The sequence below is a fragment of the Engystomops pustulosus genome, chromosome 2 (genome assembly GCF_040894005.1).
Source record: "Engystomops pustulosus chromosome 2, aEngPut4.maternal, whole genome shotgun sequence".
Classification (NCBI taxonomy): Eukaryota; Metazoa; Chordata; class Amphibia; order Anura; family Leptodactylidae; genus Engystomops; species Engystomops pustulosus.
In genome coordinates, this window is record NC_092412.1 from 72,553,862 (window position 1) to 72,579,012 (window position 25,151).

The following is a 25,151-nucleotide window of genomic DNA, read 5'->3' on the forward strand; positions in this document are numbered from 1 at the left end:
GACCCACCTACGGCCACAGATCACAAGAGAGTATGTGAATGCAAATTCCTCACAACAAATGAAAATGAGGCCCTGACCACCATACCTATACTCTGTCCGAAGAAAATATACTATACAGTCCAGGTACTCACAAGACCAAAGCCCTTGTTAGTGATGTCGCTAGCCAAAGGTCAATTGCCAATGCAGAGGGAAGCCGGGAACAATGGTAGTCCCATAGGATTGAGACAGGGATGGTCACACAGGTATGGAGCAGAGCAGAGCCCAAAATTGGTCAAATGGTTCTGTATAAGTCCCAAGTGGGAGGAGGAAATGCCAAGTCACAGAACTTGGGACTTATACAGAACCATTTGACCAATTTTGGGCTCTGCTCTGCTCCATACCTGTGTGACCATCCCTGTCTCAATCCTATGGGACTACCATTGTTCCCGGCTTCCCTCTGCATTGGCAATTGACCTTTGGCTAGCGACATCACTAACAAGGGCTTTGGTCTTGTGAGTACCTGGACTGTATAGTATATTTTCTTCGGACAGAGTATAGGTATGGTGGTCAGGGCCTCATTTTCATTTGTTGTGAGGAATTTACATTCACATACTCTCTTGTGATCTGTGGCCGTAGGTGGGTCCTGGTTACCAGGCTCTGACCCACCTAGTTGTACATGGATGTGTATTTGCACACTTTTTAAATGTTTTTAATCTTGCATATAGGACACTTTAGCTATTGTTTGTGAATTAATAAAGTTTACTGGATTTTAGCCTTTACACACTTGTCTTTCTCTTTTTGTGGCATTAGCTTTTCCCTTAGTGTGTTGGCATTTGCTATACTTACTGTACTAGTGCATGTTCCACATTGTTTGGTTGAAGAAGCAATAGCCAATAGTGGGAGCTGGTGCTACTGGGAATGGATCGGAACGGTATTGGAAGGCTACGGAAGAGCCATGATACTTTAGCTACATTGTGGTGTTGTGACTGAAAGTGAAGCGATCCCCTAGCAGTAGCCGTATGAGTATCATAGGAAGGAACAGACTATCTACCTTTAAAAAATATTGTAAGAAAAACTGCTTTTATGATTTTCTGCTACAATACACCTGGTGTATATCCTGGGGAACGTTTTCAGTGTATACACTGAATATTCAAGTATACTCATACCACTATTCCTAACAAAGGCCAGGGGGTTGTACCACATGGCATTTTTTTCTGTAGTAGAGAAGTAGATTGTGTAGATTTTTATTCCATACATGAGATGAAAAGCTACTCCATAGGATACCTAGCTGCTGTGACTGAGGAGCTTCTGTCCTTTGTACTAGTAAGTCCGAATGCCTTTTGGCTGAATAGTGTTAAATCTTAGCTAAAAATGTGATGTTTTTATTACTGACCAAACAAATAATTTCCTGGTGGTGATGTAGTGAATCTGGAGGCACCCTCTTTTTTTCTCATGAACAAGGTCTGTGAGCACGATGGAGGGCAGGCCATGTATTCAGGACTTAGAGCTACATTCACTATGTATTTCTGTGTCTGTACCCAAGACCTGCTTGTATCAAGAGTTTATCTAAGATGGAAATATCAAGGATGGTCTGCTCATTTTATAATTTATGAGATTTTTCTTGGTGTCTTTACTACTGGTGACAAGATGTTGCTGTGTGACTTTCCCCCTCCTTGTATATATGCCGCTGCATAGATAGAAAACGCTGACAGTAAATTGGGTTCCGTTTTCCTCTCCATATTGAATTCTCTACTGTTTAAAATTCCGGATAATCTCCCGCACATCACCATGGACGTTTCCAGTGATTTGGGTGTCACTATTGCGGTTGAAGTGATGTTTCTTCACCCCCCATACTTGTAGGTTTTGTATTCAGGTCCTGTCACTGGCAATGTATTACCTGGCGCTAATAAGAAAATGCAGCTCTGCCAACGATCTGCCCTATTCATTACATTACAGGTAATCATTGAGGAGCAGAAATTTCTTGTCAGACATTGTTATTGATTAAGCTGATTATTCTCTTCTAGACGTGTAGAGTCTAATCTCACCACTGCTAAGGAGAGCCGTTCTCCCATGTATTGTACGGCAGAGACAAATGAATAGCAAAATTGTGCTTGAATTACAGGAGCTGACAAAGGCGCTGGAAGAGAAATCTGATGATGCCGAATACTACAGCCAAAGAGCTTACGCGCACATACTTCTTCAGAATTACAGCGGTAACCACCATTTTTCAGATATAATGTTTTTACTTTGGGTTATTCATTCTCTTTCTAAAAGCAAATGTTCTCCTACAACTAGAATTTAAAGGCTAAACTGCAGTGAAAACAAAAAGATTGTCACGATAAGGCGCTGTTCAGACTGTGTCAAAGTGCATATCGGTCAGCGGCAGCCATAAGTAGCCTTTCCTGAGGTATAGCTCTGACAAGATGCACAATGACAGATGTTGTACCTTGTAAAATAAAAGAAGTATTGTAATAAATGCAGGGTGAATGAGATGGGGTGTAAATGAGTAAATTATAAAAGCATTACCGCACATAGGTGAAGGTGGTAAAACAGCAGATAAGCTGTAAAGAAGCCTACATTGACATTAATGTTATACTAATTCATCTGCAGACTAGTAGAAGTAAAAAGTTAAAGGGGTTGGCCACTTACAGCAAACTTCAACCGACTAAGCTATTTCTACATACAATGTGGATAGTCATGTGGAAAATCCAATACAGTTTTTATTCTTGCATTTTACAGGCAGGTTCCATAGGTTTGTTCTTAAGTTGAATTTGTATGCAAGTAAAAACTATATTTTATAATGGTAGATCCAGACAAAAAATTTTTTTGCCCCAGTGACAAGTGAAAATATTTTGCTATAATTTATCCAAGGATTATCAATAACGCTTCATTACAGACACTAGCTGATCATTGCATCCTGGGACTATCGTAAAGCATCCAGAGAGTTTCACCAGAGGTTGCAGTGGTCAGAGAGGTCCGTCTTTAACTAGGGGTCGTCTGTCCTTAAGTAGGGGACCACCTGTATTTTCCTGGCCTTTAGGCTGAGGGAATTCTGCATGAAAATGCGACGTTGATCCAGTTTTGATGCAGATTTTCACTCTCCCATAGACTTCGGTCTACAAAAAGCATGTAAAATGTAGTCATTAAATAGGTATTCTCATCTGGACATTCACATTCAGTGTCATTAATCTGCCATATATATATACATTTCTTCAGTTAGATGTTATTAAAAAAATTTGATTACATTTATGATAAATTATCTTTACACAGGAACTTTTTTATTTTTAATAACATCCAATTGAAGAAATGTATATACAGGCAGTCCTCGGGTTACGTACAAGATAGGTTCCGTAGGTTTGTTCTTAAGTTGCATTTGTATGTAAGTAGAAACTTACATAACTTATTAGTTAAAATTGTAGATCCAGACAAAAAAGTTTTTGCCCTAGTGACAATTAGAGTTTCACATTTTTTTTGCTGTTATTAAACCAAGAATTATCAACAAAGCTTTATTACAGACAACTTACAGCTCATCATTGCAGTCTGGGTCTAGTAAAGCATCCAGAGAGCTTCAGCAGAGGTCACAGGGGGCAGAGTGGTCTGTCTTTAACTATGGGTCATCTGTAAGCCGGTTGTGCTTAAGTAGAGGACCGCCTGTATATGGCAAATGAATTCAATTAAATGTGAATGCCCAGATGGGAGTACCCCTATAATGTATGTGCATCCCTCCACCCACTGATATGGGAGCCAGCAGTGCAGTTGGGGGATTTTGTCTTGCATTGATTTTTCTGCTTCTAGCAGCCTCTCTCTGCTCTTGCTTAGGCCCCAATCATGTTGGAATATCATCATGGCCTGATGTTTGCAGCCTATCTTATAAATAGGATATGGTCATAATGCTGCAGAAATACATGGGAACTTGTGGCTTATAGTGGGACACCCAAACTATATTACTACTTGAAGCTTCTGGACTTCATTGCTAAATCTGCGCAAGGACCCATCCTTTACAGTCTATACTACTACATCTTATAGGGCACAGGGACTTGTAAAGTACCTTTGCAACAGTTTCTGCTGCACCCTCTGTAGCTATTCAGCTGTATTACCCTTGTGTATGTATTATAATTCATTTAAAACCCTGATATCGATTGATCACTCTTAAAGGAGATCTACCATCACAATCCAGAATGATAAACCAGGGACACTTACTCACAGACCCAGGTACCATCGCTGTGATCTTATTATATTTGTTATCCATGGCCTTTCTTTTTAAATTAACTTTTAAAATTATGCTAATGAGTCTGAGGGGCTTTTGTGGTGTTTCCAGAGCCTTTCAGGGCAGCAGATTCCATGCTCTCCCCCTCCTCCCCCTGCCTGTGTTATCTAGTAGAAGCAGAAACTTCATTGTTGAGGTGAACCTACTCTGCTCATTGTGAGGGTTGTTTCACATGAACGTGTGTCACCTGTGTAAATCTGCCGAATGGTGGCTTGATGCCACGGGCTGCACACAGTGCAGTGGAAGGGAAGCCCTGCATTATATAGAAAAATAATGCCAGAATATTCCCTCTGCCGGGCTGAACAGCCGCACCGGTACTGAAAAGACCTCACTAAAGGGCTCTGGAAACCCACCAGTGCCCCTCAGACACATTAGTATAATATATAAAGTTTATTTTAGAAAAAAGGAGGCAACGAACAGAGTAGGAGACACATCCTAAACAGAATCTGCAACACCCACCAGAGCCCCTCAGGCACATTAGCATAATTGTAAAAGTTTATTTTAGAAGAAAGGAGGCCATGGATAACACGTGTAGGAAGATTACCAGTTCCAGTTCAGAAGTTTTCCTGGTTTATCATGATGGATTTTGTTGGTAGATTTCCTTTGTTTTATTGTATGATGTACTGTATTTTTTTTATAGCTGAAGACTTTCAGTTGTGTATATGGCATAGCTTTGCCTATTTTACTATAATGTACACCTCTCTCACTATTCTGTATACTGGTATTTATATAATATATGGATTGCTTCTGTACAGAGGTAGAAAGGGATAAATCGCTTTCCACCTGCCAAGCACCTGCATGTGTTCACGTAGCATTGCAGATCTAGTTTGCGGAGCGCCAGGCTTCCCAGTGTAATTCAGGAATGTGTTTGAATTCTCAATGCTTTGGTTTAATGCAGATGCTGTTTTGGATGCGAAGAGGTCCCTCGAGCTCCAGCCTAACAATGCAAACGCTTTCCTCAGGAAGGGGTACGTGTCAGTACTAGTTTCCAATTACATTTATTACCGTCTGCAAACCTCTGGCCATGCAGCGTTAAATTGGATATTCATCAGCGCTGCTCTAATATGGATGAAGTTGTCCTATGAAAAGCCCAGGAATACCAATGAGCGGGTGCCAAATGTTGACCATTGATCACACAAAGCTTCGCTGTTACACAAATCCCACAACTTCCAAACTGCAGTAAACAGTTTTCATCCGGTGTGTGAACGAGACCCTTGTTTTTACTGTAACTTGGGTGACTGTAATATAAAATAAAGGGAATTAGTGTTTGCTTCCCCCCCCCATGAGCATGGATCTATATTACTGACGGCAGTCACAGTCTCCTGGAAAATGGATGTTCTGATTATGTTCTTTGCTACAGGCAGCAGGCACAAGGAAATGCGTTGATATATTTAATGAGTGCATTTGATGTGGAGACCCCCCCTTCTGAATTCAGAGACATTTTTACATTCTGGATCACTCTTATGCCAGATTACTTAGTTACCACGGCAACTGCAATTTTGAAAGTTGTTTCCTCTCTTCGAGGTTTCCGATTTGCATGATGTCATTGTATTAGCCGAGCATGTAATCTTCTTCAAAGTGCCCTTTCTGTGCCCTGCATGTTCTTGCAGCAATCTGCGAAGGGCTTGGATGTCCTCTTAAAATTATGTTTTATGATAATCTTGTCAAATAACTGGCAACAGGAAAGCGAAGCTGACAAGTTACTGCAGAATGACAGCGGAAGGATAAAAACCAACAAAAATCATGTTAAAATGTGTCCCTTATATGAAAATGCACATAAATGTAACTAATATTGGCTTGTATGTGCATGTACAGTGTATTCAGCATCTCCCCATTATATGAAGATCGGCAGCGCTATAGCTCTGTCACAGATTGCAGAGTGGTTCCTCTTTATTTGATGACCCCAGATGTATAGAAACTAGTAAATGGAAAAGTAAACACCTAATTTTCACATAATTTACAATAATAAACGAAAACTTGCCCTAAACAATATGTAGTTTAATCTAAAATAATAGTTGTCCATATATTCTTCTCATTGTATTAACCCGACTTTTACAGGGAAGCTGAATTCCACTTGAAGAATTATTCTACCGCACAGGAGACGTTCAAACAAGGCCAAACATTAAACTGTAAGTATAATTATATACAGGGAATAAAATGGTAGACGGCTGCTCTCTCTGAAATGAATCCTTTATCTTGTTGTGGTTTTTATGTTTACCTGGGTGTTTAGGATTGTTGCGGACGACTAACTGATACTGTCTAAAAAGTTAGCAAGTGCAAAATAGCGTGTGCGGAGTCCCCGGGGGAGAGGGCAGCAGCAGCCTGTGTGTGCCTGTGTCAGTCTCCTCTCCTTCAAACTCATCCAGCTTCCTCCCCACTTCCTGTCATGTGAATTGAGCAGGCAGGGAGGGAGGGGATTGTGTGGAAGAGAGGAAGAATGCATGAGGAGACTGAGACACCGGCACACACAGGCTACAGCTGCCTGGGGACTCGATACCCGCTGCTGGCAGGGAACTAAAACATGTGATTTAAGTTTATACTACTGAAAAGAGAAGATTCTTAAATATACTCAGGATAACAAAATAACACATTCTCTAATTCACTTTTATTTTCAAAAATACAGCATTTCACGATATAAGTCCATCCTGTCTCTATCAGTCCTGCTGTACACAATTTGTTGCCCCTAGACACGACCCTGTAACTTCTGACTTGGGGTCGGGGAAGCCATCTTGGATTCCTGTGTGACGGCCGTGGAGCTGAGTTTCACTCTCTCTTTGCTCCCTGCACTCTAGTCCCGCCCTCTTGCAGTCCAGGACGGAGGTCACACAGACACTGACACCTGCTGCAAGCTACACTCAGATACATTCTTTATCTGGGGAGGGAGGCACAGGAGATTTCATAGTGTGAGAACAGATATGTAGCATAGCTGACAGTGTGCAATAGGCATCTCATGGATTTCAGAATCTCTGAACCGTCTCATCTCTTTCTATGTGTCAGATACTAGTACAATGTTCAGAAGGTAAATGAAAGTGTTTATAAACCTGTACCCTGATAACCTAACCACGTTTTCGGCTCACAGAACTAGATGCAACATAATGGGGCAGATTTACTTACCCGCGGTGCGTTGTCCGGCGACGATTTGGGACCGGCGCGATTCACTAACAGTGTGCGTCAGAGTTTCGCCGTAGTTCACCTGCTTCTTCCTGGTGCATGCGAGTGCTTGATCTTGCGACACAAATCCTTTGTTAAATTCTGTGGTTTGTCCGAATCCGTCGGGTTGTCCGACGGCCACGCCCCCCCCCCCATTTCTGTTGCGTGCAAGCCGGCTCCAAAGCGCCAAAATCCGATTGCGTGCGCAAAATCCTGGCGTAATTCGGCACAAAACGGAAATATTCGGGAAACCCAACGAAAGTTCAGTTTAGTAAAAGAGCCCCATTGTGGCTGCTTACAGAGTCCCCGCCCACACACAATTTTGCGCTGACCAGCCTGGGGAGTAATAGGAGATAAAGCAGCAATAAAACTGAGTAAAATTGTAGAGTAATGGGTTAAAATGATCTTTATTGTATAAACATCACTAGGGGATTGAGATTTGAGAATTTTCTTTCGTGGTTAAACCACTTTAACCCCATAACAATGCGCCCTGTAATAGTACGGTGCGCGTTGGATGCAGGTACATGGAGAGGGCTCATGGGCTGAGCCCTCTCCATAGCTGGCAAGTCGTATTGCAGGAAAGACTTACCAGTAATACCCGCTATCCGTGCTACCGGTAACACCTGCCAATCACCGCTGGCTAAGCTGTCTGCGGCTTCAGAAACATGGCGCCGCATGGGTGCCGCCATCCATAGGATCGATGATGGGATCGATCAGACAACCTAGGCTAAAGTAGCCTAGGGAGTCTAAAAAATAGTAAAAATAAAAAAAAAAATAATTCAAATCGCCCCCCTTTTCCTAGAACTGATATAAACATAAATAAACAGTAAAAATTATAAACACATTAGGTATTAGGTATCGCCGTGTCCGAAAATGCCTGTTCTAGCAAAATATAATATTGTTTTTTCACTGCCTTTGTGGTTTCTGTAGTGGCTGGACACTGTAAGTACAGCCGGGTCTCCCATACACTGTCATGGACCAGTACAGAGAATACAGGGTCGTCTGCTTCTTTCCTTTCCTTTTTTTTTTTTTTTTATAATGGGTTTGAGAGCTGATAGATTTGACAGCTTGGTGTTGCCACAACCCACCCCACCTCTTCACTGATATATTCGATCTTCTCTGTGAATAATTAGAATTCCTTGCCAACCTTAATCCCTTAATGACCCCTGTATCATGTTTTTATGGTGGCCCTTAAGGGTGCAATCTTCTTCTGATGCGCTTACATAGAAATGTGGCTGTCATAAGAAGATTGCAGGACAATGGGTCCTGCTGAGTCTAGGCATTGTCATCACAGCCCAGACCCCACCGATCCAGGTGTTTAACCCCTTACACGTGTAAGTTTGTGAGCTTACTGAAGTAAAAAAAACGAAGTAAAAAATATTTCATAATAATAATTAAATAAATAAAATAAGTCCCCTAATCAATCCACAAAAAGTCTATAAAACAAAAAACACAAAAAAGGCTTAGATATTTGGTATCACCGTGTCCTTTATTAGTCTGTACAATAAATTTAGATCAACCCGTTCCTTGAACCATGTAAAAAAAAAAACCCACGAAAACCGTCCCGTGATATACAATTTTTCATTAAAAAAAAGTTCTAAAAAGTGATCAAAAAATGAAAAGAACAACTCTTTTCGCACAAAGTAAGCCCTCCACCAGATCTGTCAACAGAAAATTACAGAAGTTATGGCCCTGAAAAGTTGTCAATAGTAAAATAAAATTTGATTATCTCCAATATTGGTTTTGCGCAGTAAAATTGAGCAAAGAAAAGAAAAATTATATAAATGAGGTATCACTGCAATTGTAGTGAACCGGAGAATAAAGATGAAATATTATTTTTATGTTATGAGCGGGAAAAATAGCAATACCTATTGTATTCTTGCACAAGCTTTCCCTGCAGGTCCTCTCCCGGCCTCTGGTGAGAATGAGATTTCCAGCTTAGCTGTCATTCTGATTAGAGGAGTGAGGACACTGTATTACAGGACGAGCTGAAGCAATATATTCTCTATAGATGCTCTGGAATAATGAAATCAGCTACTGATCCAGTCAACAATAAGCCACCACTACCTGAACTCCCACAATCCTTGCTACTCACATCATTTAGCCTCACTGCAGCTCATGTGCCTTACATATTTATTCACAACTCCTATGACCTTCAGTTTATGACGCATTCAAGGCCGCGTACAGAAAGCAATAATTGTTATTATTGACTTTGTGGAATGACTTCATAAAGTAAAAATATGACATTAAAGTAGAGGGTAAATAGTATATTACATATCCAATAAAGAAACAGTAAAATTATATACTGAATGCTTTTTCTCACATTTGCAAGTTATATGCTCCTATGATCGGCTACTGATGTAGACAATGTCCATCTCCTTCGTGTTCATAACAATTCCTCCAACTACTTGTCTTTGTGATTTGAAAAAAAAGTAAAATGCTTTAACCATAAACTCTAAATGTATCTAAATTTGAGTGTAATACATATTCTGTTAAAGGGGTATTCCAGCTCTTGACTATTAAAGATGTAGGGATCAGCTTGTATATAGTCCTCCTGCACTGCAGGGCTGCTGTTGTTTGTCTCCAGGGACCTGATTTTGACTAAAGACATGTTGTAGAAGCCCTTCACACCTGCAGTGCAAATCTGCCTTTCTGCCTTTTCTAAGCATTTGCATTACAATATAATTGTCTGTTATACCTAATGGATGCATTTCAAAAAACAACATGTGACTTGTCTGAGCTGCAGGCCGCCTCCATCTTTATGCTCCTGTACAGCTTGTTCCTCCCCTACTGATGTCAGGCTGACCAGGCTGTGACCTCTGAGAAGGAGGAGGAGCTGTACAGGAGCACAAAGGTGGGGGCTAAGATCTGAGGAGTAAGTAACAGACAAGTCGCATGTAGTTTTTTGAAATGCATCCGAACCAAAGTCCAGCCCCTGTGACTACCCCAGGATTTTGTCAGGATGCAAGAGTACGTTATAACACACAAATATATTGTACTACAAATGCTTAGAAAAGGCAGATTAGCACTGCAGGTGTCATGGGCTTCTGCAACCTGTCTTTAGTGAAAATGAGGTCCCTGGTGACAGGTTATCTTTAAGCGACTAGGGATTATCAGGTCTGGGGGGCTTTGTTTGGTGGTTATCAGTTGATGTGCTTTTTTAGGGTTGGTCAAGGCCAGCAGTTGACTTCAGCAGTGACCTGCCCATGAGCAGCGCATCACCTGAAAACCATTTGGTTGGGGGGGGGGGGGGGGTTGGTGTCATTTACACCAGTATGTTCACACATGCAGTTTTTCAGATGCAGTTTTGGAAGCCAAAATGGATCTCGTTGGGGGAAAACATATACTTGAGAGGTGCTGCTCCTCTGTTTTTACTCCACTCCTGGTTTTGACATCGGAAACTTCATCTGAAAAACTGAACGTGTGAAGGCATCCAAAGGATTATTCCCATTTGAGCGATTTGCTTCTTGTGTAACTTCTTTAGAGTGTTACATAGGCGTCACACACACTATGTAAGTCAATCAGCTTTGTTTGTGTAATTATTTGCAAGTTACGGGAACAGCTGGGCCTGACTATTCTATGCTATATTCTGACTGAATGCTCAGAGGAAACAGCTTCTCTTCTCTTCCATGTTTGGACAAAATCTAAATACCCCTTCCAAGTAAGTGTTTCCTAGAAGGGATATTCCTATCTTCACCAAACATGAGGTTTTTGTTTTTGTACTTTTCATATGATCACCTCTAATTTTTAAAAAGCATCACAGCAGTTTTGTGGTCACGATACAAATCTTCTCATGATACTATTGTAGTGTAGGCGGCACTCCTACGTGTAGGGATGTAAATACTTGAAGAACCTGGCAGTGATCTGTGGAGATACCCTCCAATATATAGTGGCCACATATGTTTCAGGGGTACATTGTTATAAATGTTATCAGATAAACATATTTTGCTTATGAAAACTAATTCTCCCTTCAGCATCTGTTTCATCATTTTCCTCGTGGATCAAGGAATGTCAAGAAAAGTTAAACGGTAAGAAATTGTTTTTGGGCTTATTTTCTTTGGCAAATTTTGTTTTGGAGAATTAGAACCTTAGGACCTGAATTTGGGGGTGACAAATATTCTGTTTCACACCCAAATTACTTTGAGACTTTTTTGTTTGTTGCCTGTTTTGACTCTGAGGTTCCAGATATAATTGATTTGTGCATCACTGCTAAAAATGATCTATGTGCATTATTGACTGTAGCCCAGCTTGAGGCCTCTTTGTATTTCGCCCCCACTGTGCACCCATTTAGCAGATGCTGTTACAAGGACTTGGTTATAGGCATACTATTAGTAGGAGCAGTAAATAACTAAAATTGAAAGAGATTTCAAAGTCTTAAAGACTGAAACTTTTTCTTTTCAGAAAAGAAAGCTCTTCCTCTGCTAAAATGTAGCTATTATATGTCAGTGTCTGAGCCTTTACACTTTTCAAGGCCTCTTAATGTATTGGACATTGACTCTACAGGTTTTGATAGGCAACAGTAGAAAAAACATTCTTCCATATCCTTTGCAAAGTTTTAAAATATCCTTCATTAATTAATAGACATTGATGGTGCGTCGTGGTTATACATAAGGGAAGTTAACTTTGGAGATTTACATTTACTGATAAGTTAAACGGTTTGTCCTAGACTTTCCAAAAAGAAAACGTACTTACCTCCCAGCGCCCTCCGGGTGTCCCACTCTGCTATCGCTCTGGTCCGTGCCCCATGTAAATAAACATGGCCACGGAAGCAGCGCTGCATGCAGCTTCCAGCCGAGGTTGCCAGCCACCCCCACCCATCCCTATTCACAGCATTGTATATGTGGGACTGATTGGTGTCGGGTCCGTCTGGAAGCTGAATGCAGCGCTGTTCCTGCGGCCATGTTTGTTTACATGGGGCATGGACCGGAGCAATAGCAGCACAGGACACCCGAAGGGCACCAGGAAATAAGTACATGTTTATTTATTTTTTTTAAGCAGCCCCCATGCCACCTTTTGTTTTTTTTGGAAAGTCTCGGACAATCCCTTTTAATACCGTATTTTCCAGACTATAAGGCGCACTTAAAAGCATTGGATTTCCGTGGAAATCCAAAGTGCGCCTTATAGTCCGGTGCGCCCTATGTATGGCGCTGGGCAGCGGACCATACTTACATAGGTCCCCGCTACCGGAGACAGCAGATCTCCAGCGGGAACTGCAGACCACGCGGCACGAACAACTTCTGCCGCGTGGTCTGCAGTTCCCGCTGGAGATCTGCTGTCTCCGGTAGCGGGGACCTATGTAAGTATGGTCCGCTGCCCTCCTCCACCTCCCCCTCACCTTCCCCGCTCACCTTCCCCGCGTTCCCCGTCGCGTCTCGGCGTCGCGTCCCGTCGCCGCGTCTCGTCGGGCCTCCGCCACGCCCCCGGACCTCCGCCACGCCCCCGGACCCCGCGCCTTATAGTCCGATGCGCCTTATATATGTAATTATTACATATATAAGGCGCATCGGACTAATGCGCCTTATAGTCCGGTGCGCCCTATAGGGCAAAAAATACGGTAATGTTTCAAATAAAATGTGTCTGTTTATAAAGTTTTCAGTGGGTGCAGATGGGATATTTTTCTACTTGTACCCTGATATAAATCCCTGAAGACCAGTTATGCTCTCTTTTCCCTTATCTATCTTTATTCTGAAAGTGCAATGTTTTTTTTTTTCCCTAGGTTCCTCATGTCCTGAGCAGGTAAGAATTGTTTGCATTACTCTTTACAGATTTGGAATGTGTGGATGTTTTATGTTTCGTATAAATTGTGTGTTGATGAACAATATTGCACTTTTTCTCCCTCACAGACATGCACTAACCAGACAAAAAACACAAAATACAGGTATTTTCTTTCTTTTATTTAATATATGTAGCAATTGATGTTAACCACATAACGACCAGGTCCTTTTTCGTTTTTGTGTTTCCATTTTTCACTCCCCACCTTCAAAATCTATAACTTATTTATTTTTTCATTGGAAAGAGCTGTGTAACAAATTGCAATGCATAGTGACAGTATTTAATCTTACATGTCGTGTACTGGGAAGACGGAAAAAAATTCTTAATGCAGTGAAAATGCAGAGAAAAACTTCATTTGTGCCATTTTCTTACAGCTTTCACTGTGCGCCCCAAATGACAAGTCTCTTTTATTCTTTGGTACGATCATGGGGATACTAAATTTATATAGGTTTTATTAAATTAATGAGTATCACATTGGTAAGGGATTAAAATCACAAAGAAACTTCTTAAGCTCTGTACATTATTCTGTATATTATACCATTGTCTCAGTCTTCCATTTAGAAAAAAGGCTGATAAAAGCTGATTTAATTGTGATTCTAGCCCCCTAAGGTAGGGCATGAAATGTATTTTCTGAAATTACTTCTTTTCTGTGAAATCTTGCCCGTATAGAAAATCTCCTCCAAAATCATGTGAAAATGAGCAGAGTAGAGTTATAGTTGCCAGAGATGAGTCAAGTTTAGAGATTGCAGGGGGAGTGTCACTTCAGGCTCCACAGGGAGCGTATCTTCTATTGTACCCATAAACATGCTTTTGGTGTCCTATTATAGTTAAGAATCATAAGCCACCTAATTGAGCCTACCCTTCCCCTTTTTTCCCTCTAATTTTTAATTTTACACAAAAAGTGTGTTTCTATGTAGTATATGTCTATGGAATCGGACAAGGGTTCATCTGAAGTGAACTACCCATGCAGCTTCTAAACTTGACTCCTCTCAGGCAAATTATGACTCTTATCTGCTCCTTTTCACAAGACTTTGGAGGATGCTAGCTGGGACTGAATACAACAGACACATTTCACAACATTTTTATGCAGCTTCCCAGGAGCCATAAAACCAAAACAAGGAAAGATGAGATGGCACTCCCTATAGGGTGCGTTTTAGCAGTCTGGGTGTTTGCAGCTGTAAATCCATGTTACCAGGACCCAGTGCAATCCAAGAGAAAGAAATGCTTCAGCAATGCTTATGGATCTGATGAAACAGTGAAGGGGTTTTCTGTATTGAAAGAATATTGCAACGTTTTGACACATGATTGATGAAGATTAAAAGGTAAAGCTAAAGTTGAAACATTGCAATATTCTTTGAATGGAGAGCACCACTTCACTTTTTTTTTATAGGATTTATACAGTTCTGTTGCTTTTCTTTCTCTTCATGAAGGACAAGTCGCCATGAAAGTGCAGTCCAACCTATAGACAGCATAAAGTTATACAGTAGGGGTAGCATTTTCTGATTAAGTTATAGCACATTTGGTTCATTTAAATGTTTTGTCGAAAGCCTTTAAATTCTCTTATATCCAGAGGACAGGGTACAAGGTGATTGGTGAGCATGCGACTGCTGGAACCCCCACTGATCACGAGAAAGGGATCCCCTGGAATCCAGAGAACTGGTAGCCCATTCTCACTAGTGGGTGGAGCAGCATCCGCATGGGCGCCGCCATCTTTTCGAGGATCGCCGCTCCCCGTGACGTCATCGGGGAGCGGCGATCCGGCGCCATGGTAGCCTCGGGTCTCTAAAATACACATATACTGCCATACTGTAGTATGGCAGTATATGATAGGATCGTGCAGACACCCTAGGGTTAAAGTACCCTAGGGAGTCTGAAAAATACTAAAAATAAAAATAAAAAAAGTAAAAAAAAAAAATTAATAAAAAAACCCTTGAAACTCAAATCACCCCGCTTTCCCTAGAACTGATATAAATATAAATAAACAGTAAAAATCATAAACACATTAGGTATCGCCGCGTCCGAAAATGCCCGATCTATCAAAATATGATAACGTTTTTTCACTGCGTTTAATCCCGTAACGGAAAATCGCGCCCAAAGTCGAAAATGGCACTTTTTTTTGTCATTGAAAAAAATAAAAAAATTTCTATAAAAAGTGATCACAAGGTCGAACAGTCCTAAAATTGCTAACATTGTAAACGTCATCAAAATCCGCAAAAAACTACTCAACCCACAGCTCTGTACACCAAAGTATAAAAAAGTTATTAGCGCCAGACAATGGCAAAATCCCCCAAAAAATTTTTGTACAGGAGGTTTTAATTTTTTAAATGTATGAAAACATTATAAAACCTATATAAATTTGGTATCCCCGTAATCGTACCGAACCAAAGAATAAAGTAGACATGTCATTTGGGGCGCACAGTGAAATCCGTAAGATCCAAGCCCACAAGAAGACGGCACAAATGCGTTTTTTTTACCAATTTCACTGCATTTGGAATTTTTTTCCCGCTTCCTAGTACACGGCATGGAATATTCAATACCATCTCTATGAAGTGCAATTTGTTACGCAGAAAATAAGCCGTCACACAGCTCTGTACATGGAAATTTTAAAAAGTTATGGATTTTTGATCATTGGGAGTGAAAAATGAAAATGAAAAAAACAAAAAAGGGCCCGGTCCTGAAAGGGTTAAAGAAATGTTACCAAAGTTGTATTTCGTACCATTGTAGAATAAACCACTTGATTATTGAAGTGAAGTACTTCTTCTGTGTAGTAGTGGTATCATCCAGAGGATAAGACCGAAATCTCTCTCTGCAGATTGGGGGTCTTGGGGGCTGTACTGTCGAGTAGTAAGGAAGGGTGGGAACCATATTCTTTATTTCTTGAATTATTCTGCATGTCTCAAATTGATGCTTTGTATATTTACCTAGATACTCATGTCCAGCTCATGTTACAGAGGTTTTTTCTCTGTTTTTCAAGCGGTTTTGTTCCTCTGTTAAAATAAAAATAATTAAAAGTGTTCTTGTTAAGCCAAATAAATGGCTGGAGGACAATGAGATTAGACGCTGCAGTGTGTGATTTTGGCCACTAGACGGCAGTATTATTCTACGTTTCCATCAGACTCTGCCGTCATATAGTAGCGGCCAGTGGTCTATACATTTATTCCTTTCTGTGGTGCGATAATAATAGCAATGAATAAAATATGTATTCACCTCCAATAATGATAAATAACTGGACGTTTTTTCTGAACATCTGATGTGTGCTTGGTGATTTGTTTACCTGGTTTTGGTTGGAACATCTATTTCCCGGACATGAAAGAATGTGAGCGTCCAGCTGCTTTCCAGATGTAGTCAGTGGTACAATGCAGCACTTTCTCACCTTACTGTCTGTGGGAACAGTGTTGTGTACAGCACTATGAATGCATCCTGTATACATGTATTATCAGGTTTCCTTGTTTATTTTTTGTCTGCACAACCTTGTTTTATGGAAAGAGGATTCCTCTTCTATCTCATGCTTGGACAACAGTGCTCCATATCTATCTTGTACTGTATACAGTTGGTTTTTTTTTTCTATAGTATTTCCATTCTATAGTGATTACCATTCCATCCACATTTTCTTCCATCCATATGACACGAAACACAAATTTCAATGATGAACTGTATATAGAGTTTAATCCATGTTTGTAGATTGATGCAACATTGAGTAATATGTGTTTCTTAATTCCTTCACCTGTGAAGACATGATTGGTACCAAACAGAATCTCAGGTCATTGTCACAGTAATGATCAAGAATGTACAGAAGGAAGACGTACATATACAGTTTGCGGAGAGACAGGTAGGAGCAATATTTATCTGCTGTACTATGTTAAATAATTTAAAAAGAAGTGAGTGAATTCTAAAACTATGGGCATGTATACCTAAAAGAGAATGTACTATTTATCAAGCTGATAACCGGTTGATTAGGGTCTGTATGATGGAAAAGCCACTGATCACAAGAACATGATCTCCAGTACTAGGGACAACATGGGTCCTGTTCCCACTAATGAGTAGAGCACCAGGATGAGAATGTCCCCTTTGTAGCTCCTTTCAATCTTATGGTATTGTGTTAGGAAATGACTGAACCCACCATACAATTTTAAAAGGGTATTCCCATGAAGACAAGTTTCTTGTATATGTACTCAGGATAACAAAATAACACCTTCTCTGATTCACTGTTATTGACAAAAATGCAGCATTTCACAGATATAAGTCCAACCTGTCTCTATCAGTCCTGCTGTACACAATTTCAGTTGCTCCTAGATCCGACCCTATAACTTGTGCTTGTAGCCACGCCCTCTGCAAACTACAAGCTACAAGGAGATAAGTGAAGGGGAAGGGGAATGCAGGCACATAGCTGTGAGACTGAGAACAGAGATGTAGTGCATATACACCTGTACCCTGAAAATATATAACCACATTGTCACCCCACAGAACTAGATGGATAATAATGTGTCTGCTTAGACAGACAGTCCCCTCCCACACCCAGGGATTTTGAACTGAGCACCAAAGAGAGTGATAGAAGCTAAAACAGCAATAAAACTAAGTAACATTGTAAAGTAGGGGTTTAAAATGATTTTTATTGTTTTAACATCACTAGGGGATTGACATGTGAGAATTTTCTTTCGTGGGAAAAACCCTTTAAAGGAGCACTAAGACATATACTCGTCCTGCTGCTCCCCTCATCAATGTGAACAGGACCCCCATTCTTTGTATCACTGTGGAATCAGTAAGACCCTCAATGATCAGCCTGTTATTGGCTATGCTGTAGATAAATAGTTTTTACAACCTCTTTAAAGGGGTTGTCCGAGTTTAAAAAAAAAAATATATGTGGCCGGGAGCGGGGTTACTAAAACAATAAAGCTGTACTTACCTCCCGGTGCCCTCCCGTATCCAGCGCTGCTGTCGCTCCGGTCCGGGGGCCATGTAAACAAACATGGCCGCCGGAGCAGCGCTGGATTCAGCTTCCGGCCGGATGCGACAACCTTCCGGTCCCCATACACAATGCAGTGTATAGGGACGGATAGGCGTACCCGGCCACGGCCGGCCGGAAGCTGAGTCCAGCGCTGCTCCGGCGGCCATGTTTGTTTACATGGCCCCCGGACCGGAGCGACAGCAGCGCTGGATACGGGAGGGCACCGGGAGGTAAGTACAGCCTTATTGTTTTAGTAACCCCACTCCCGGTCACATATATTTTTTTTTTTTTACACTCGGACAACCCCTTTAACCTCCAATTCATTCCCCAACCAGGAATTGACTCGTTCATAAGTAACATGTTATAAACCGGTTATAAAGATTAACATTTCTCCATGAAATACTCAGTGGAAGAATGTGGCACAGTTTTTAACCATATTTTGTGGGTGAGGGTTCCCCTATATTTTTGGCATTTCCCCCTTCTAGTTGGTAAATTAGCGGTAATTATATTAGCACTGGGGGCATGTAAACACATTTGACAATGCTGTGTCTACTCTTTGTAATGTGAAGTTGGCAGCGGCTTCTCCTTGTGGCTTTCTTCCAGAGATGAAATGTTAGTAGTAAATAACAGCCGCTTTACATTTTACTGCTCAGCTTGTCATTGGCTCGTATATTATGGTGGTTCGCACCATGATGAGCCATAACCAGAGGTGTAACAACATTTATGTATTATTTTCATGTTGTGCTTTATGTATAAGTGATATTGTAAGAGCTGCTTCTTATTAACTATTCTTCATCAGCAAATGTTTCACGTCCTCCTTACTTTAATGCTGTGTGCATTGTAACTTTTAGTGACTAAATGGCTGATTTCAGGTACATTTTACTGGCTAATCAAAATAATCCATTGAGACTAATATCTCTTCACAGTCCATGTGTCTGAGGCTAGAGCTTCCTGAGAGACTTGCAGCACTAAGGTTGTGGATGTAGTCTTATAGTAGCGTCTCTACAGCCTATAAGAGTACAGCCCTTCTTCATAGCTATAACACCCTGACCCTTTTTTGTTGTTGGGTCTCTGCTTTTTACTCTCAGCCTCAGAGACTTAACCTTTTTTTATTTATTTTAGTTAACAAAGATTTGTATGGGCTGGTTAATAATTGAGACAAATTGTATTTCCATATATCAATATTTAAAATTCCATGCTATGTACCGAAAATTTGGGAAATAAAATAAAGTAGTCCCAATGACGCCTTTCCTTTATTCTTTGGGTCTTTGGATCAGGTTGTATTTGTTTTAATACCTTTAAAAAAATGGAAAATACCATACCATAAAAAAAATTAAATAATAGTTTAGCTATATTCTGACAATAGCTTTTTCATACTGCTATGTACACAGTTTACCTCTTTCCATTTTGGGGACTGTATGACCTTTTAATTCATTTTTTAAGTATTGTGAAATGGCAAAAAAGTAACGATTCGGACAACCTCAGAGAAGGCAGCACCAACATATGCAGTTGACTTGTATCGGAAACCTATCAGCTGTTCTTTCTCACCAATTCTGACACAAGTACCTTTTTAGAGCATCATCTCCCAAGGATTCCATCCCAAAATTTAGGCGGACACTTCCTTGTTACCCCTTCCGTCTCCTTCACACTTCTTATTTCTCTGTCAAAAGTTAAAGGAAACCTACCTTGAGGAATCTAACACCAGAAATAAATCTGATGGTAGATTCTTCCTGCCTGCCTCTGCCCTAATCTGTAATCTAATAATCCTAGAACCTAATCTAACTTGTTAAAAACTTTATTTTAGAAATATGTAAAGTAAATGCAGAGGCTTCTGGGGCGTGTACTAGCCTGGCCAGGCACTGGGAGCTAAGGCTACTCCACGCAATAGCCTCTGCAGTTACTTTGTATATTTCTAAAATAAAGTTCTAGGATTATTAGATTACAGATTAGGGCAGAGGCAGGCAGGAGGAATATACCATCAGATTTACTTCTGGTGGTAGGTTCCTCATGGTAGGTTTCCTTTAAGCATTGTTTCAGCAGTTATTTTGCTTTAGCTGCTGCCTGTGAGAGACTCAGATAAGGCAGCAGCTACATCAAGTACCTGACCTACCATCCACCATTCACACTGCTAGATCCTATCCCTTGTACAGAGGGGCTGCATCCTGTAATCTTCCTTCAGCACACTGTCTAGCCTCTAGACTTCACTGCCAACAGCTGAATCTGCTCCTCTCCCAGAAAGCCATATAGTTTTGTGAAAATGAGGAGCTGAGGAAATTTGTGGCCAGGGAACTCCTGCGCCTTTCAGCACAGAGGTCATGGAGCAGAGCGGTCAGCAGTAGCCACATCACTCAGATGCATGTCAGATCATCAGATGGGCTGTCAATCAAGGAGCGGAAGGCGTGGCTGTACAGGAGAGCCAAACTCTGCTTCAGGGAAGACTGATTTTGGGGCATTTGCATACAACTTTAGCAGCTGAATGTTTAAGGTTAAATGTTTACAGGCATGGAAAGGGACAATGTATAGATAGAGGCAATGTTTTCTATTGGCAGCTCATGAAAATATATTTAGTTTTGGGGGGTTCATTTGACAGACAAAACTTTAAGTGCTGCAATTGTAAAATGGTTAGGACCAGTAAAATTACAGTACCAGTGATTGTGCCAGTGAGCGAACGCCATGATGTACTATTACGTCATGGGTCGTTAAGGGGTTATTATCAGTATTCCAAACACACATTGTCTGTGCCACAACTATCTTGGTTTTCTGAGGCACAATTTTTGTTTTGCTCATTATTACAGCTATTTTAGATTTAAATATTTGGATCCTCAACATGATTTACTGAATGTGCAATTTTCCCTGAACGGGAATCGAACCCAAGCCGCGGCACTGGGATCACCAAATCCTAGCCACTAGACCACCAGGGTGGATGATTTACTGAATGTCTGCCTTCCACAGAGATGAGTAAACACTCCTCTAAGTTGTTCCATTACTTCTTTACATTAGCTAAGACCATGGATACCCACAAATGGAAAAACATATTATCCCACTACGTACCTACGAAATCTGTAGCCTTGAACATAATGACAGTCTCTGAAAAATAGGTTAGATAGATGTAACATTTTATCGTATACATGGGACGCTTATTTACTGGCGAAGGCTACATAGTTGTTTCCTGGTACTCCCAGCGACGCTGTAAGTGATAAGGGGGCAGAGGTCATGCCGTCGCCAATCTGTGCCCTCAGTCGTCCTTGGTTACATGCTTTCTACTCCATTAAAAGAAAATGTATTATATACAACAGTCCATGCACGGATTTTAAAAAAAGTTTTCATCTCTGTGTAATGAGGACTGGAGAAAAAGAAGTGGAAATTAACCACTTCTGTCTTCTCGTCCGCCCCACCCTCTGCCATCTAGAGAGAGTGGGTGCTCGTCATGGAGCTGAGCTGGGCTACCTGTGTGTTGTGTTAATCCGGTTACATCAGTAAGTGCTACCCTTTTCATAACCCAAACTTGGGTGCGGCCTGAGTTCACACTTCTAACCAAACATGTGAATGGGTCTCTTAAAAAGCATTCAACAGTATCAATGAAATAAGAGCCAGTCATTTTCTTCATTTTTTTTTTTTTTGAATAACATATTTTAATAAAAGGCAAATAACATGGCCAAGAAAAAGGACAAGTATCATTTTCATTAAAATTCCTTTTTCAATTCCTTCCCCCGCTACTTGTCCTTGTATAAATTATGACCGGGCCTGTAATGTGACAGCTGTGCATTACCTAGCTGCCAATCCCATTCTTCATAATGGCTGCATTTTTTTCTTATTTTGTGCAATAACATTAGTTCATGTCAGTCTACATAGCAATTTCTAAGACTTGAAAAGAAGCACCTGCTCTTCACCGCTGTATGTGAATGGCAGCGATTTGGAATAAGCTGCTGCATAGATTTACCATTGACCCTGGATCTTAATTAAGAATCATTTCTATTCATTTTTCACAGCGATATGAGGCAGAGCCGGGCAGGGGAGCGGCTGTGCACATCCTTCCAAGATTTACTTTGTTGTTTTCTAAGTTAAATACCTTTTCTGTTTCTATTTAACTTGGGTTTTTATTTCTCCCTCACAGTTAACTTTAAATGTGAACCTTCCTTCAGGAGAAAATTACAACTTGACACTCTTCTTATTTCACTCTATTGTGCCCGAGCAAAGTACATTTAAAGTACTTTCAACAAAGGTGAGTTTTTTTTGCTGTTCCTTTCATATGTGATGGCTGTACCTTCTGAGTAAGATCATTGTGGAACAGCTAAAAATATACTGTCATTTACCAAGCATAATCTACTCAAATTGTGCCCGACAGCTACCATACACCATGTTTACTCTGGATTTTAGACACTTTTTATGCTTCAATGGACCGTTTCAAAATGTGTATTGAAAAGATGGCTAATTGGTGTTGTAATTGGTGCCGTTGTCGTGTCTCTGTGTAACAAAAAGGGTTTTTTTATTGTTAATTTATAAAGTCAGATGTTGCTTTAAACAAAACTTGTCTCAGCACCACAGACCAGCCAGAGAAAAACATCTCTGTTAGATAGTTAAAACCTGTGAATATCATCTATAAATGTTATCTAAATTATCTGAGGGACCATATATTCTCATTTGTGAGATCCTTATTTAGAACTTTGGGGTTATTTCTATGTTTCTGTCACCCCCTTGGAGAGTCTGTATTGTGTGATCTATGGCTGTTTTACAATACAGAAAGATCTCATACTTAAGATGGGTGACACATCTACCCACATAGAGAAAACTTGTTACAGGGGACAGGTTCTGCAAAACAACATCAAAAGAGATATATATAATTGGAGACCGCGTGGAAATGAACGGATAAGATAGTGACGCTTGCAAAACCATGATAGAGCACATTGGAGAGTGTTAAAGGTATCTGTCAGCAGAAATTGACCTAAAGAAACACTTCAAGTATTTTGTCAAGCGAATCAACGCATTCCAGATTATTTCTTTTATGGCCCAGTGTGGTGACACCATCCAGAAAATAAACTTTGCAGTGAGATGTAAAATGGATGTATAAAGTAATGGAGGCGGAGCGTTCAGCACTGAAGTCAAGCTCTCCCCACCTCAGAGCACCCTTTCCGCTAGTATTGACGGTTCTGCATTCAGAGATATCAGAACATTTTCTCTGCGGAAATGGATGTCATCTCCTTCTGGAAACCAGTTATGAGACAGGGAGAGCTTGACTTCAGTGCTGAGCTTTCCACCTCCATGACTTTATACAACCAATTTACATTTCACTTCCAAGTAAAATTTCTGTATGAAGCTACCATGTTGGGATATGAAAAAAACATCACCTGGAAGGTGTTATTCTGCGTAACAAAATGGTGGCGTTTATTAAGTTAATTTCTGATGATAGGTTCCCTTTAAAGTCTATGGTGCATCATAAACTACAAATGATTTTTGAGGGGTTTTACCATTTTTGTTCCTAAAAATGCCCATTTCTTTAGTATTGCTTTTGTTAAAAAAAATTATCTCAAACCATAAAATGCTTACTAAAATTTCTTTTAAAGACTTGAAGCTCTTGATATTTTAATTCCAAATATGGTGAATGATGACTATTTCCCCAACTGAATTATATTTCATAGAAATTCTCTCACTGAAAGATGCAGAGCCCAATCTGGTGCTGTGAGCTAGCAATTTTTTTGTGGCCAACTCAGCTCTATGAGACTTGGTCACTTATGCACTACATTATATAAATGCCCGTCTTTGCGAAATGGGAAATCATTTTCTCTTGTCGACGGCATGAAAGTGGTCACTAGTGGGATTACATTGCCCTGCTTGTGGCCTGCACATGATTCTGTGCTTGAGGCCTAACCCTTTAATGTGGCGTTACATACATATACAGTATGTAGGGGGGTGCGGTTAAGCAGTGACTACATACAATCATGATGGAAGAGTGGCTGTGCCTAATTGCTGACCTCTTACACAGTGAGAATACTAACTTCACTTTAAAGGAGTTTTCCCAAAAAAGAAAATTCTCACATCTCAATCCCCTAGTGATGTTAACACAATAAAGATAATTTTAACCCTTTACTTAACAATGTTACTTAGTGTTATTACTTTTTTAGCTCCTATCACTCCCTAGGCTGCTCAGTGCAAAATCCCAGGGTGTGGGCGGGTACTCTCTAAGTAGACACATTATGATCCATTTAGTTCTGTGGGGTGACAATGTGGTTACATTATCAGGGTATCTCCTTGTAGATTGTAGTTTACAGCTCCTCTCTCTGTTCATAATGTCCTGGCAGGATGTGAGTGTCTGTGATCTCCGTGCAGGGGGCATGGCTACATATACAGAGCAGAGAGAGACAGAAATCTCAGCTGCCCAATCTCACACACAAATCCAAGATGGCGGCCACCTGACCCTCTAGTCAGAAGTTACAGGGTGGTGTCTAGGGGCAACTGAAATTGTGTACACCAGGACTGATAGAGACAGGTTGGACTTATATCTGTGAAATGCTGTATTTTTGTTAATAACAGTGAATTAGAGAATGTGTGATTTTGTTATCCTGTGTACATATAAGAAACTTGTCTTTGTGTGAATACCACTTTAAAAAAAACCTTTCACCAGAGGTAACATTTTTCTAGAAGGGTAATACTAATACTCTTACCATTTTTTAGGAGTATTTTTAGCCGAGGAGTATGGAATTTTCAGTAATAGTATAAGCCGACCCGAGTATAAGCCGAGGCCCCTAATTTTACCACAAAAAACTGGGAAAACCTATTGACTCGAGTATAAGCCGAGAGTGGGAAATGCATTGGTCACAGCCTCTCCAGTATGTAGCCAGCCAGCCCCTGCCCCAGTGTATATAGCCAGCCAGCCCCTGCCCCAGTGTATATAGCCAGCCAGCCCCTGCCCCAGTGTATATAGCCTGCCAGCCCCTGCCCCAGTGTATATAGCCTGCCAGCCCCTGCCCCAGTGTATATAGCTTGCCAGCCCCTGCCCCAGTGTATATAGCCTGACAGCCCCTGCCCCAGTGTATATAGCCT

The 25,151-nt window shown here is 40.7% G+C and overlaps 1 protein-coding gene across 3 annotated transcripts in view; it reads left to right on the top strand.

The window, feature by feature from the left end:
• The window catches only part of SUGT1 (SGT1 homolog, MIS12 kinetochore complex assembly cochaperone), a 62,931-nt gene that overhangs the window by 16,531 nt on the left and 21,249 nt on the right, over positions 1–25,151 (top strand). For all 3 annotated transcript variants that reach the window (XM_072135295.1, XM_072135294.1, XM_072135296.1), the window contains exons 4-11: positions 2,102–2,192; positions 5,145–5,214; positions 6,305–6,375; positions 11,371–11,424; positions 13,113–13,132; positions 13,240–13,274; positions 16,901–16,997; positions 22,228–22,335. In XM_072135295.1, coding sequence (XP_071991396.1) covers positions 2,102–2,192; positions 5,145–5,214; positions 6,305–6,375; positions 11,371–11,424; positions 13,113–13,132; positions 13,240–13,274; positions 16,901–16,997; positions 22,228–22,335 — 546 coding nt within the window. The remainder of the gene's footprint in view (positions 1–2,101; positions 2,193–5,144; positions 5,215–6,304; positions 6,376–11,370; positions 11,425–13,112; positions 13,133–13,239; positions 13,275–16,900; positions 16,998–22,227; positions 22,336–25,151) is intronic.